Below are 13,211 nucleotides of genomic sequence, written 5' to 3' on the forward strand. Positions count from 1 at the left end.
GCTTGGTGGCATGTATTACTTATGAGGTCATTATTTGGGGGTCTGTGTATTCTTGGCTCGGTGGCATGTATTACTTATGAATTCATTATTTGGGGGTCTGTGTATTCTTTGTAGCGTTGGCTCAGTTGCATGTATTACTTATGTAAATAGTTAGGGGTCTTTGTACTCTTGGCTTGTATAACTGATGTGGTGATTATTAGGGGTCTTAGGTGACTGTTCTTGACTGCCAAGTATTCTCGTTTCTTAACTGGAATAAGTATAAAAAATGAATAGTGAAAAAAAAACTTTCTTCATGCTGATGACATCAGTAACAGGACGCGGGATAATAAGATGACATATGCAGCTGCTGGCTGCTCGCCTGTGTACAGGGCTCAAAGGATGTCGACGTCATCACCCGGCGCCTGACTCCTGATGACGCGCTTGAGGAGCGCCGCCCACCAGTTCCCATTAACAGTGATTCCGCAATGGAATCAAACCGGGACGAGGCGGAGCGCTGTATAAGCATCGCGGTAGACGCCATCAAACAACAGAACAATGAAAAGGCGCTCCGGTTCCTGGAGAAGGCTCAGAAGCTATTTCCCACCGACCGAGCGCGGGGTAAGGAGCGGTAGCGGGAAACAGGAGAATCGACGGGTGGGGGAAGAGCTGGGTTTGGGAAAGATGTTGCGTCACATCTCCTGGGTGCGCATGCGCCTGCGACGTAGGACGCGCAAAGGCTTCTAGGAATTGTAGTTTGTTGATGACTTTTGGGTGTAGATTGTGGTAGAAATGAGAGCGCTGCTCTGCCGCAGAGCGGGCCAGTGTTATGGGCATGTGTCAGGCAGTGGCCTCCTGTGACGAGGTGCTGGTCCACAGTGCGTGAGGTCTTGTAAGCGCGTCTGTGGTAGAAGGAGAAACTACCCTGCGGAAACATTGCTGCTGGCCGCTGCATGCTGGGAGTTGTAGTGTCATCAGCGGGTATTACTCGGCACGGCAGATACCTATAGCTGCCCCCGTGTTCTGCTGGCGTCTGCCCGTGTACAGGACGTGTCTGAGGCCTGGAGCTGGCCGCTTGTACTGCGCTCTACCTCAGTCATGATGGCTGTAGTGCTGAGACATGTCTAACGAGCGGACTACATCCCCCACAATCCCCCACGGCTGAGAGCTACTGAGCTGTTACAACCTCGGCATAGTTCCTGGCCTGTGTCCTCCCTGGCCCCCATACACCCGTCATGTGTACGGCCTACTGCATGTCCATTCTGTCATTGAGGGGCTGTGGACCCCCAGAATACAGTCATTGCCCATAGTCAATGTATGGGGACAGCTGGGGTCAGTTTTGTACACTTTCCCCTATAAACAGCTGCTAACAGAGAGAGCACTAGATAGATGGCTAATAAAGCATTGCAAGATTGCACCAAGACACTGCAGTAGGTGTCCGTGGTCTGCGCCCCAATGGAGGAAACAGGAAAAGGCGGCTCCTGTATATAGGTGGCCTCATAGGTAACGCTGCGGCCGATCACCGATCAGCGCCTACACTGTATAACTACAGGAGGAAGGGGTGAAAGGGCATTCTCAGAAATGTCTGACCAGTGCGCGCCCCATTGCTGGGAACCAAATCGTGCATCTCTATCAAAGAGGCGGCCATGCTGGAGTGACTACTCATTTCTATGGGCATCTGCCATGAAGGAAGACATGGGAATAGCCCTGTACAACTGTCTGCACCAAGACCATAGAATAAGCAGTTACATCTTCAGAAGTGGGGAATATTTTATTCCGTATACTCTTAGCACATCTCCTCCGGTGGTTTTAAGTCTGTATAACATTAAAACCACTGGAGGAGGTAGTCTTAAAATTCACCAGCGTTGGTTTGCACCAATATTTTCAGACCTTTTAATTTTTTTGCCTAATAATTGTACCCAAAACGTACGCACAGGCTAGGTGTGTCCACTTATGAGTGGAAAAAGCAAGGGATGAGTTTGTTGAATTCCACACTTCAAGGATTTTATTGTTGCGTATTCCTTTTATTGAGTACTTGTCCAATCTCTTTGTACACCTTTTGCTGCGGAGAATGGAGAGATGGGTTGCAGGGGTATTTTTCCTGCTCAGTGGTGCTCCAGGCTTCCACAGTGCAGGGAGAATAATCGTGTGGGATCAGGCAGGCACAGCCCCCATAGATCAGTAAGTTTATAGTGAAATGATGCCTCTACTGATGTGTAATTAATAATCACTCTTTTTCACCATGAGCAAGAAGACTCAACGGGGGTTATTTATCAATGTTCATATCTGCATCAGAAGTGAGCGGCACTGATGACATCTCGACCCACTTATACCCGTTCAATAGAATAGGACACGTGCACAATACCTGGCACTCACGCCTGCGATTCAGTAGGTGTGTGGGTTATGTCATTGGCACCACTCACTTTAGGTGCAGAAGTGAAACAGATCACCAGTGGATAATTGACTCTAACATTGTACACCAATTAACTGTAAAGCGTAGCTCTGTCCTCCAATTTGACTCTTCAAAGTGTGTGACCACAACAGGTATAAAAATGCCAATAGTATAGTCAGGTAGTCTTGTATGTTTTTCTTTGGGCTCTTAAAAATAAAAACATGAATATTAATAATGGCAATGTTTTTTGCACCTCAGTACTTGAATTTGTGCCCCTACTCTGTTTGTTAGATAGTGTGGAGGCAGACTGGAGGTAATGCATAACTGCAGGATAAATTGGGCCACTCCCCAGTTTTGCAGTGTGTATACATACAATAGGATAGCTTTAATCAGCTACCATTGATCCTTAGAAGGGCGAGGGGTGGTTCTTGAATCTATAGAAAGAGTTGTATTTTCTTATCATTCACGATCATGAAAAGCAATTGCATTGTGCATCCCTCCAACCAGACGTGCCTGAGTTTATCAATCTAAGCCAGGGATGTCCAACTCAAACACACAGAGGGCCAAAATGAAAAACTTGAACAAAGTCGTGTGCCAACCAGTATTCAGTATAATGGGCCCCACACAGTCCTCCGTGCAGAATAATGGGCCCCACACAGTCCTCCGTGCAGAATAATGGGCCCCACACAGTCCTCCGTGCAGAATAATGGGCCCCACACAGTCCTCCGTGCAGAATAATGGGCCCCACACAGTCCTCCGTGCAGAATAATGGGCCCCACACAGTCCTCCGTGCAGAATAATGGGCCCCACACAGGGCTGGCTGTTCTGGTGTTGCGGGCCAAATCTAATCACCCTGCGGGCCACATTTGGCCCACGGGCCAGAATTTAACATGTATCATTATAATGTTTCTAAAAAGATACTCTTTGACCAATAGAAATGTTCTACCAGTTGTATTGGCTTTGGATCTTGGGATTCTTGCTGTCTTATTGCATACAGTTATTTAGATTAAGTTCCCACGATGAGTTTTTGACGCTGCAGATTTCCACTGTGCAAAAATAAAAACACCCAACATCTTATTGTAGATTGTAAGCTCTTATGAGCAGGGTCGTCATTATTTTGCTTTAATTATTGTTTTATCTTTAACTAACTGTTTTACTTATTATTGTTTATATGAATTGTAAAGCGCTGCAGAATATGTTGGCACTAAGGCTGTGTGCCAACGATGCGTTTTTTAAGCGTTTCCGTTGCGGCAATTCCGCTGCAGAAACGCTTAAAAAACACTTGGTAGAAGGTCTGCCATGTTCCCCAATGATAATCCGCATATGCTGTGCACATGTTGCGGAAATTTCCGCTGCGGATTATCATTGCGGAAAAATATGCAGCACTACCAATTATTTTGTGGAAGCGCTGCGTTTTCGCCGCCATTGACTTGCATTAGAACGCATGGATTACGCATCATCTCATATGTAGATGCGCATTCCATGCGTTTCAATGTGCGGATGGTACCCGGGTTTGGAGAAGAGGAGACTCTCCTCCGGACACAGGTACCATAGAACCTGTAAAAAAAAAAAATAGAATAAAATAAAAAATACACATTATATTTACCTTCTGATGGCCCCCGGTGTCTTTGTCTTGGCTTGCTGGCAGATCGCGGTGGACTGAAGGACCTGCCATGACGTTATTTAGTCATGTGATGGGTCACGCGACCGCTGACGTCAGCAGGTCCTTTAGTGTACCGCGAGCTGCCTGCAAGCTGAGATGCATCGGATAAAGACTCCGGGGGCCGTCAAAAGGTAAGTATAATATTTATTTTTTACCATTCTTTTGGTCACACTATATAAATCCATGCCGGTTGCATGGATTTATATAGTGTGACCAAGTTGTCAAGCACTTTCCAAGTGATGCTAAAATCGCTTGGAAAGCGCTTGTCAACCCGCATGCGGAAATGCAAGTGAAGAACGCTTCACATCCGCATGTCTCTGGCAGGAAAAACGCATGTACAATCCGCATGCGTTTTTTTCTGCCAGGGACATGCAGAAATGCTCAGGAAAAAATCCGGAACATTTCTGCATCGTGTGCATATAGCCAAATAAAGATTATTATTGCAATTCCAGTAAAGTGGAGGGGATTTATAGAAATCTCCTACCCACTGTGTTGTTTTTTTTTATGCAGTGTAAGCTGACATGTGATGCATTTTAGAAATCTGTAACATGTCATCTCCTCTTTTGGGTACTCTGAGTTATACAGTATGTGCGGATTTTCCCCATAGAATGGCATTAGATGTGGAAAATCTGCAGGTTTAAAAAAAAAAAAAAACGCAGCGGGAACACTGTACGTGTATGTAAACTTACATGTCTATAGCAATGAAGTTTTGTCAAAGCCAAATAACAGGAAGTATCAAAAACAAAGTGGATTTATTTAAAACATGACACCAAAGAGACAAAACGTACATAAAAAATGCAGCCAAATTCAATTAAATAAACATGTCACCTAATTTAGCTAATTGATGCAAAAAATGCTGCAGAGAATCTACAGCATCAAAGACTCACTACTCATTGTGGGAATGTAGCCTTATAGTGCACCCACTCACCATCACTCTGCAAATCACATTTAGTAAGTACATGCTAATTTAGTGTTAACTTGTTTTTACTGGAGTATCCCATTAGGGATAGCTGATAACTTATTGATTGCTGGTGGTCTGACCCCTGGGATCCAGTTGATCGGCAGAAGGGGAACTTCTATCCCTGAACCAGTCATTCATGAATGATCCAAGACTAATGGTCCCGTCTCACATAGCGATATCGCTGCTGTGTCACGGTTTTGGTGACTCACCAGCGACCTCACCAGCGATGTCGCTGTGTGTGACACTTTGCAACGATCAGGCCCCTGCTGTGAGGTCGCTGATCGTTGCAAAGTGTCCTGGACCATTTTTTGGTCGTTGGCCTCCCGCTGGCCAGCACACATCGCTGTGTGTGACCAGCGGGACCAACGATCTGGCTGGTAACTATGGTAAACATCGGGTTACTAGGGGCACGCGCGCACTTAGTAACCCGCTGTTTACCATGGATACCACTCTGCTACGGTGCGCGGAGGCTCCCGCGCACCGTAGCAGAGTGGTATCCATGGTAAACAGCGGGTTACTAGGGGCACAAGCGCATATAGTAACCCGATGCTTACCATAGTTACCAGCCTGCTCCTGCTTCAGCAGGCTGGTAACGGGAGCAGGACATCGCGGAACGATTCTTTCCACGATATCGCTGCTCCCCTGATCGCTGGTGAGCCTGCCTGTTTGACAGCTCACCAGCGATGTATTAGCGATGCAGCAACGATCCCTGACAGGTCGTATCGTTGTCGGATCGCTGCTGCATCGCTTAGTGTGACGGGGCCCTAAGAGCCGACTCCCTACTGGGAATGATGGAAGCGGTCACCCCAGTGAGAGCCACTAAAGTGTCTGAATGGCTCTCACTAGGGGTATAATGATGGCATTCAGAGGCCATAACCACGCCTACCTGCACCAAACCCCACCCACTCCTTGATTTAAATAGTTGGTGGCGTTTTTACCATGGGTTAATTTCATCTTAAATGTGTGTTTTAATAAGGATCCATTTAGGATCCAAAAGAGCCTGCTCTTTTTGGTGAGCGGAGCCAAGTGAGCCAGATCACCAAAAAGAGCCGGACTGCCCATCACTACAGAGAAACCTTTTTAAATCTCACAAATCATGTCTGGTTTGCTTGTAGAAATATTTGATGGTGGACAGAATGCAAATCTGCAGAGAGGAACAGGACTAGAACTCTAGCGCCACCTAATGGAAGTAGCAATCCTATAAGTCTATATCAACCCTTTAACGAGCCTGGCCACATGATAAAAGCCAAACCAGAATCTCAATTTAGAGGTATTTCGGTGTGTTGTCTCTCAGTGCAAAGTATGAGATTGGGGACAGAATGGTCACTAATACGATCTCTGTCCTCATACAGTATCATGTTATCGGCAATTTACGATGAGCACGTAGACTATTGCTATGACCACTGTTTTACGATTTGCCTCTATGTAAATACTAGACTTGGTCACCATCTTTAGGCATCCTGGCACATGGGATTGATGTTGCCCTGCCGTACATTGTGGGATGGCACATTGCCCTTGCCTGTGCTGCTGGTGATGTATACCCATCTTCTGTATGGTCCCTCAGCTGCAGTGGTTTCCGTACCGCACCAGACATTACTCAGGCTGATCCTTTCTTTCTACATTTCCATGTGAAGTCTTTCATTGCTTACTTCTGCTTGTATGGAGAAATTGCTTGTCGTTACATCATGCTATCATGGAGCCGTTGTGCTGCCTTATTTACTTCTGATCAATTGTTTTTGTCTCTACATTTTGGTAATTATTCTTCCGTCTGCTAATTAGAGAATCCACATCCTGCATGTTCATGTCACTTGGCCTTCACCGTCTTCTTATGGAGCTCTATGAATCATTAGTCTGTTCCTCTGACAACAATTAGTATGTTGGTGGAAGGACCTAACAGTTTGGCTGGACCCACGAATAGTCTGAAGCTGGCTGTAGACCGTGATCCTGCCTAGCTCCTCTTTCACCATGTGTGCTTGCATTGGCCGGGATCCGCATGGTAGAAGAGTTGTCTGACAAACATATCCAAGAGAGTGAAGTGTTACAAAATACTAATGAATCCTTCACAACCTATACTCACTGGTTGACTCCTCCACCCTCGGCCCTCCCCACTGGTCACTGTTTACTATGCAGCGATGGCGTGCAGTCTACCACTTGTGACCACTGCAGCCAATGAAAACCATACCTATATTCCGCATAAAAGGCTGTACAGCGTCTCGCTGGTCAAGCCTATCCTGACCATTGGGCATTACATGCTGATGCAATCCGGGCGAGAAAGTTTTCAAATGAACCATGAGATGCTGAGAAAATAGTGGCTGTGTACTGGGTTGTCAGATTAACAGAAGAGAGAGGCGACACACAACAATGTGAACGGGTCAGCCGCTTGTGAAATCTCTAATGCAGCATGTTGACTCGGTGGTTAGCACTGTTGGGCTATGTTCACACACGTTGTGTTTTTTTTTTTTTCTTTTTTCTGCAGCTAAATCTGCTGACAACTTTTCTCTGGCAGAAAAACAGCTGTGTCAAAAATGCAGGTTTTCCTGTGGGTTTTTTTTTTATGCTTTTTTGCAGCGCTTTTTTCACTGTCCGGCTGTCTCTATTTAGGCATGTACATAAAGTTCTGTGAAAAAAAAGAGCATCCCATTCTATTTTGCCATCAAAAACACTGAAAAAAATGCAGGTGCTTTTTTTAATGCTTTTTTTCAGTGTATTTTTCACCCCCCATTACTTCCTATGGGTGAAAAAACGCTGAAAAATGTGACATGCTCTATTTTCAAAAAACACAAGCAAGGCTGAAAATGCGCAGCATAAAAAAAATGAAACGTGAACAGAGAATTCTGGTTTCTCATAGACTTTGCTGGTACTGCTAGACGCAGCTGAAAATTTGCATAAAAATCTGCAGCAAACTACACAGCAAAACACAATGTGTGTGTGAACATAGCCTTGCTTTGCAGCGCTGGGGTCCTGGGTTCTAATCCCACCAAGGACATCTGCAAGGAGTTTGTATGTTCTCCCCGGGTTTGCGAATGGCGCGCCATGTGGGGCCCCTTGGGCTGTGTGGCGCGCCATGTGGGGCCCCTTGGGCTGTGTGGCGCGCCATGTGGGGCCCCTTGGGCTGTGTGGCGCGCCATGTGGGGCCCCTTGGGCTGTGTGGCGCGCCATGTGGGGCCCCTTGGGCTGTGTGGCGCGCCATGTGGGGCCCCTTGGGCTGTGTGGCGCGCCATGTGGGGCCCCTTGGGCTGTGTAGGGATTATAGTTGGAGAATCATACTGTGATGGGGGTCACTATTCTTTGTCATTCTCTGTGATTTAAGGGGGTACAGTAGGGTCATTATACCATGCGTGTGGGGGTATTATACTGTGTTAGGGGGCACACTTCTTGGCATCTTACTTTATTATCTGTATTGTTCAAGTTTTTTTTTTTTTTTTAATCTTTGTTATTACAGATTTAAATTAAGCCATGGGGCCATATGCTTTTTACTGCTCTTACATAACATATTATAATAAAATAATGGAATATAAGAACTATTAATTTAAAATGCACTTTGTTTGTGTGACGACCCCTTTACGTTTGCTTCTATATTGAAAAGTTCATCATTATATTTGATGGTAAGGAAAAACTACTTCAATTGTAGACATTTCTTTTTTCAATAAATATCATGGTTGGCCTGCGACTTTGTCCCAGCTTTTAATTTTGTCCCTCTGTGTATTTGAGTTTGACATCCCTGTTCTAGACGGAATGGAGGCGGAGTATGCAAATCTGGTACTTGCGGTCACATGACCGCCGTTCTCGGCACCAGAGACTGCTCGCGGTGCGTGCAATGTGAGGACTAGAGTGACTGCAGACTTATAGTTTTAGACTAGACAACCCCTTTGATAGCATATATAAAAAGGGAATGTATAACAGTCTGATCTGTGGACAATATGGTGTAGAGAAGGAGAAACTGAGCAGAATGATGTATACAATCAAGGGTGAAAGTGTTGGCACCTTTGAAATTGTTCCAGAAAATGAAGTATTTCTCCCAGACAAGTATTGCAATTACACATGTTTTGTTATACACATGTTTATTCCTTTGTGCATATTGGAACAATAACAAGAAAGAAAGAAAAAAAGGTAAATTGGACATAATTTCACACAATACCCCAAAGTGATCCGGACATACCGTATTTTTCAGACTATAAGACACATTTTTTTTCCTTAAATTATGGAGGACAGTGGGGGGTGCGTCTTATAGTCTGAATGTATATGGACTATACTGTATATATTGGCTGTGGCTGTGGTGGGAGCGGCAGTGGCGGTGGAGCTGGCACAGGAGGGAGGAGCAGCCTGCTGCAGCCCACTCTGTGCCTGCTATTAACCCCTTAACAACCCTTGCCGTATTAGTACGCACATTTGCATACCCCCTGTTCAGCGCGGGCTCCTGCGCTGAGCCCTCACTGAACCGGGCACATGTCAGCTGATTCTTACAGCTGACATGTGCCCGCAACAGCCCCGGGTGGAATCGCGATCCATATATATATATAATTAGTACAGACCAAAAATTTGGACACCTTCTCATTTAAAGTTTTTTCAGTATTTTCATGACTGAAAATTGTACATTCACACTGAAGGCATCAAAACTGAATTAACTCATGTGGAAGCTCATCAAGAGAATGCCAGGAGTGTGCAAAGCAGTCATCAAAGCAAAAGGTGGCTACTTTGAAGAACCTAGAATATAAGACATATTTTCAGTTGTTTCACACTTTTTTGTTAAGTATATAATTCCACATGTGTTAATTCATAGTTTTGATGCCTTCAGTCTGAATGTACAATTTTCATAGTCATGAAAATACAGAAAAATCTTTAAATGAGGTGTGTATGTATGTGTATATATATATATATATATATATATATATATATATATATATATAATACACATACACTATGTCATAAACTATGTAAGTGGCAAAAAACTGTTTTCAACAAAAACATACAAAATAACATTTGTGCAGTCTATGAATTTGGTCTAAGAAATAGTATCGCCTCCATTAGATCCTCCTTCATAGATGACCTCAAATCTGACCTAATAATTTTAAGGCTAGAGAACAACCTCTCTACACTAACTTGGGTTGGAGGCAAAGCCGTAACCACATGGGCAACCTCTCTAACAATTTTCGGGTATAAAGGAATTGCCTCATTCACAGTCAATTTTGATGAACGGTTGAATTTTTCTATTTCTTTGACAGCAAGTGAAACATTTTGCTGAATGGTCAATCTGCTTGCTATAGGAGACGGGGTGAAATCTTTTTCCTTGCGGCAACGCTTTGCCTGCTCCATGTCATCCAAATACTTGTCAAAGTCAAACTCATCTGATGAGGATGAAGATATGGCAGCAGTAGCACTGTCAGGACCCAAGTCCTCTTGTGCCTGGCAGTCTTCCTGTAGGCCACTCGTCCTAACTGCTACCTCAGTCAGAGCTTCTTTTCCTTTAGTAAGCTGTTGATCATCAAGCAGTATACGATGACTTGGGTCCACATAAACAGCTGCCAGAAAAATTTTATTTTCTAATAGCTGTGTCTCTCTCAGTTTCATTGAAGCAGAAATGCCATCTGCGATTAAACCTCCTCTTTGGGACAGGCAAAATAGCAAGTTCTTCCACTCCCTTATGAAAATGCCAGGACTTAAATCCTCAGCTTGTAATGTTTATTCACAGTAAATGTGTGATTAAGCAATTCCTTCAATTCAGCCACCTGTGTCCATTGACCTTCATTTAGGGTTACCTGAGGGTTCGCCATATCTATAAGAAACGGTTTTAGTTCAAGCAATCGCTCAATCATTAAATAAGTGCTGCCCCACCGAGTGGCTTGATCGACAATTGCCCCTTTCCCATCATGTCTCTTCAAGATGAAATCAATTTTAGGGGTTCTGGCGGCAATAACCAATTTCCTCACTTTTCCGATCAGATTTCCAGCATGTCCCTCTTGCAGACTATCTCTTATTGCCAGCTGAAGCGTGTGCACAACACAGCGCATGTGATGAATCTATTTCTAAAGTATAATTTTGCTGTTCTTCTGTTGTAATATCTGTTTGTTCCTCAATTACTTGAACAGTACTGTTGCCTTCCATCTCAAACATACTGAATCCTAAATTTTCTTCTAGCTGTTGTTCATTACTCTCATTCATCAGTTTAATTGTACTTATCACATTTGAAGCATTGTCCGTTACAATAGCAAGAACCTGTTATTTTTTGAGTTCTTAATCTTGCAGAACTTTTTCCACTAAGGCCTGGAGAATCTGGCAGCTGTGATGAGCTTTAGTATCTTTTATTGCCGTGTCTTGGTAACAATTTCTTTGTTGTCACAAACATATCGAACATTGATGGCAAAATAGTTCACTCTGTGACGTGTGCAGGCATCCATTTTAAGAAACGTGAAGCGTCTTTTGCGTCTTTTTTAAAATATTCCCCACAAACTGCATTGATCTACTGCACCCAATTTATTATATATTGTCGGAGTCTATCCATTTTATACTGACTCCGACTCCACAGCCCTGGTGAGGGCGCATTGCAGTGACCATGCATGGCTCACACTGAGATCACTGCTGGCTGCAGAGGAGGACACAGTGTTGGAACACAGGGAAGAAAGGTGAGTAGAACTAGTGTTTTATTTTTTTCTGTGCAGCATGGGATGGGGGTTGCCAAGCATACCAGGAAGAAGGATGAGGGGGACCATACATACCAGGATGAGGGATGAAGGGTGCCATACATACCGGGATGAGGGGGACCATACAAGCCAGGAAGAGGAGGGATGAGGGGGACCATACAAGCCAGGAAGAGGAGGGATGAGGGGGACCATACAGGCCAGGAAGAGGAGGGATGAGGGGGACCATACAGGCCAGGAAGAGGCGGGATGAGGGGGACCATACAGGCCAGGAAGAGGCGTGCCATGTATAACAGGAAGGAAGGGCCATATATACTAGGATGGAGGATATTAACAGAATTGGGGGACATTACCCCAATACCAGTGTCAGCAGCAGCCCCCTCACCCATAACTGCATCATGACCACATATTTTGCTTACATTTTTTTTTCTATTTTCCTTCTCTAAAACCTAGGTGTGTCTTATGGTCTGGTGTGTCTTATAGTCCGAAAAATAAGATAATTATTGGCACCCTTAACTTAATATTTGGTTGCTCACCCTTTGGAATAAATAACTGCAATTAAACCCTTCCCATAACCATCAATAAGCTTCTTACAACTGTCAACTGGAATTCTGGACCACTCTTCTTTTGCAAACTGCTCCAGGTCTCTCATATTTGAGGGGTGCCTTCTCCCAACAGCAATTTTAAGATCTCTCCACAGCTATTCAATGGGATTTAGATCAAGACATTTCTGGCCACTTCATAACTCTTCAGCGCTTTGTTTCCATCCATTTCTGGGTGCATCTTGAAGTATGTTTGGGGTCATTCTCCTGCTAGGACTCAAACCCAGCTTTTTGACACTGGGCACTACATTGCGCCCCAAAATCTGTTGGTAATCTTCAGATTTCATGATGCCTTCCACACAGTCAAGGCACCCAGTGCCAGAGGCAGCAAAACAACCCCAAAACATCTTTAAACCTGCACTATACTTGTCTGTAAGTATGGTGTTCTTTTCTTTGTAGGCCTCATTCCGTTGTCGGTAAACAGTAGAATGATGTGCTTTACCAAAAATCTTGGTCTGATCTGTCCACAAGACTCTGTCCTAGAAGGATTTTGGCTTGAGTACATTTTGGCAAACTGCAGTCTGTCTTTTTTATGTCTGTGTCAGAAGTGGGGTCCCACTGGGTCTCCTGCCATAGCGTTTTATTGAAATGTTGATGGATACGTCGCGCTGACACTGATGCAATCCAAGGGATTTTTGGGATACATAGTATGAAGTTGGTGATAAGCTAAGTACAATACAACTCTTTGCCTTTATTTATTTGATATAATAATACTATATTGGTATAATATAGCTATATCCCTTTATGTTGGATAATAATAATAATAGTTTTTATTTTTATAGCGCCAACATATTCCGCAGCACTTTACAAATTTTAGGGGAGGCATATACAGACAATACAGAATAAGCATATCTCATATCGAAAGGAGGGCCCTGCTCACAAGCTTACAGTCTATAAGGAAATGGGGGAGACACAAAAGGTAAAAAGTACATATATTGTTTAATGCAGCCTTGATATACTAAATAGGATAAATAATAATACT

At 44.1% G+C, this 13,211-nt stretch overlaps 1 protein-coding gene across 1 annotated transcript in view; it reads left to right on the forward strand.

The window, feature by feature from the left end:
• Positions 1 to 380: 380 nt before the first annotated feature.
• DNAJB12 (DnaJ heat shock protein family (Hsp40) member B12) overlaps positions 381 to 13,211 on the forward strand; it is a 55,456-nt gene continuing 42,625 nt past the window's right edge. Inside the window, exon 1 of the mRNA XM_073685716.1 lies at positions 381 to 597. Coding sequence (XP_073541817.1) covers positions 465 to 597 — 133 coding nt within the window. The 5' untranslated portion in view covers positions 381 to 464. The remainder of the gene's footprint in view (positions 598 to 13,211) is intronic.

This window comes from Phyllobates terribilis, unplaced genomic scaffold (genome assembly GCF_046119375.1).
Source record: "Phyllobates terribilis strain yellow unplaced genomic scaffold, ASM4611937v1 Scaffold_5__5_contigs__length_657084704, whole genome shotgun sequence".
NCBI lineage: Eukaryota > Metazoa > Chordata > Amphibia > Anura > Dendrobatidae > Phyllobates > Phyllobates terribilis.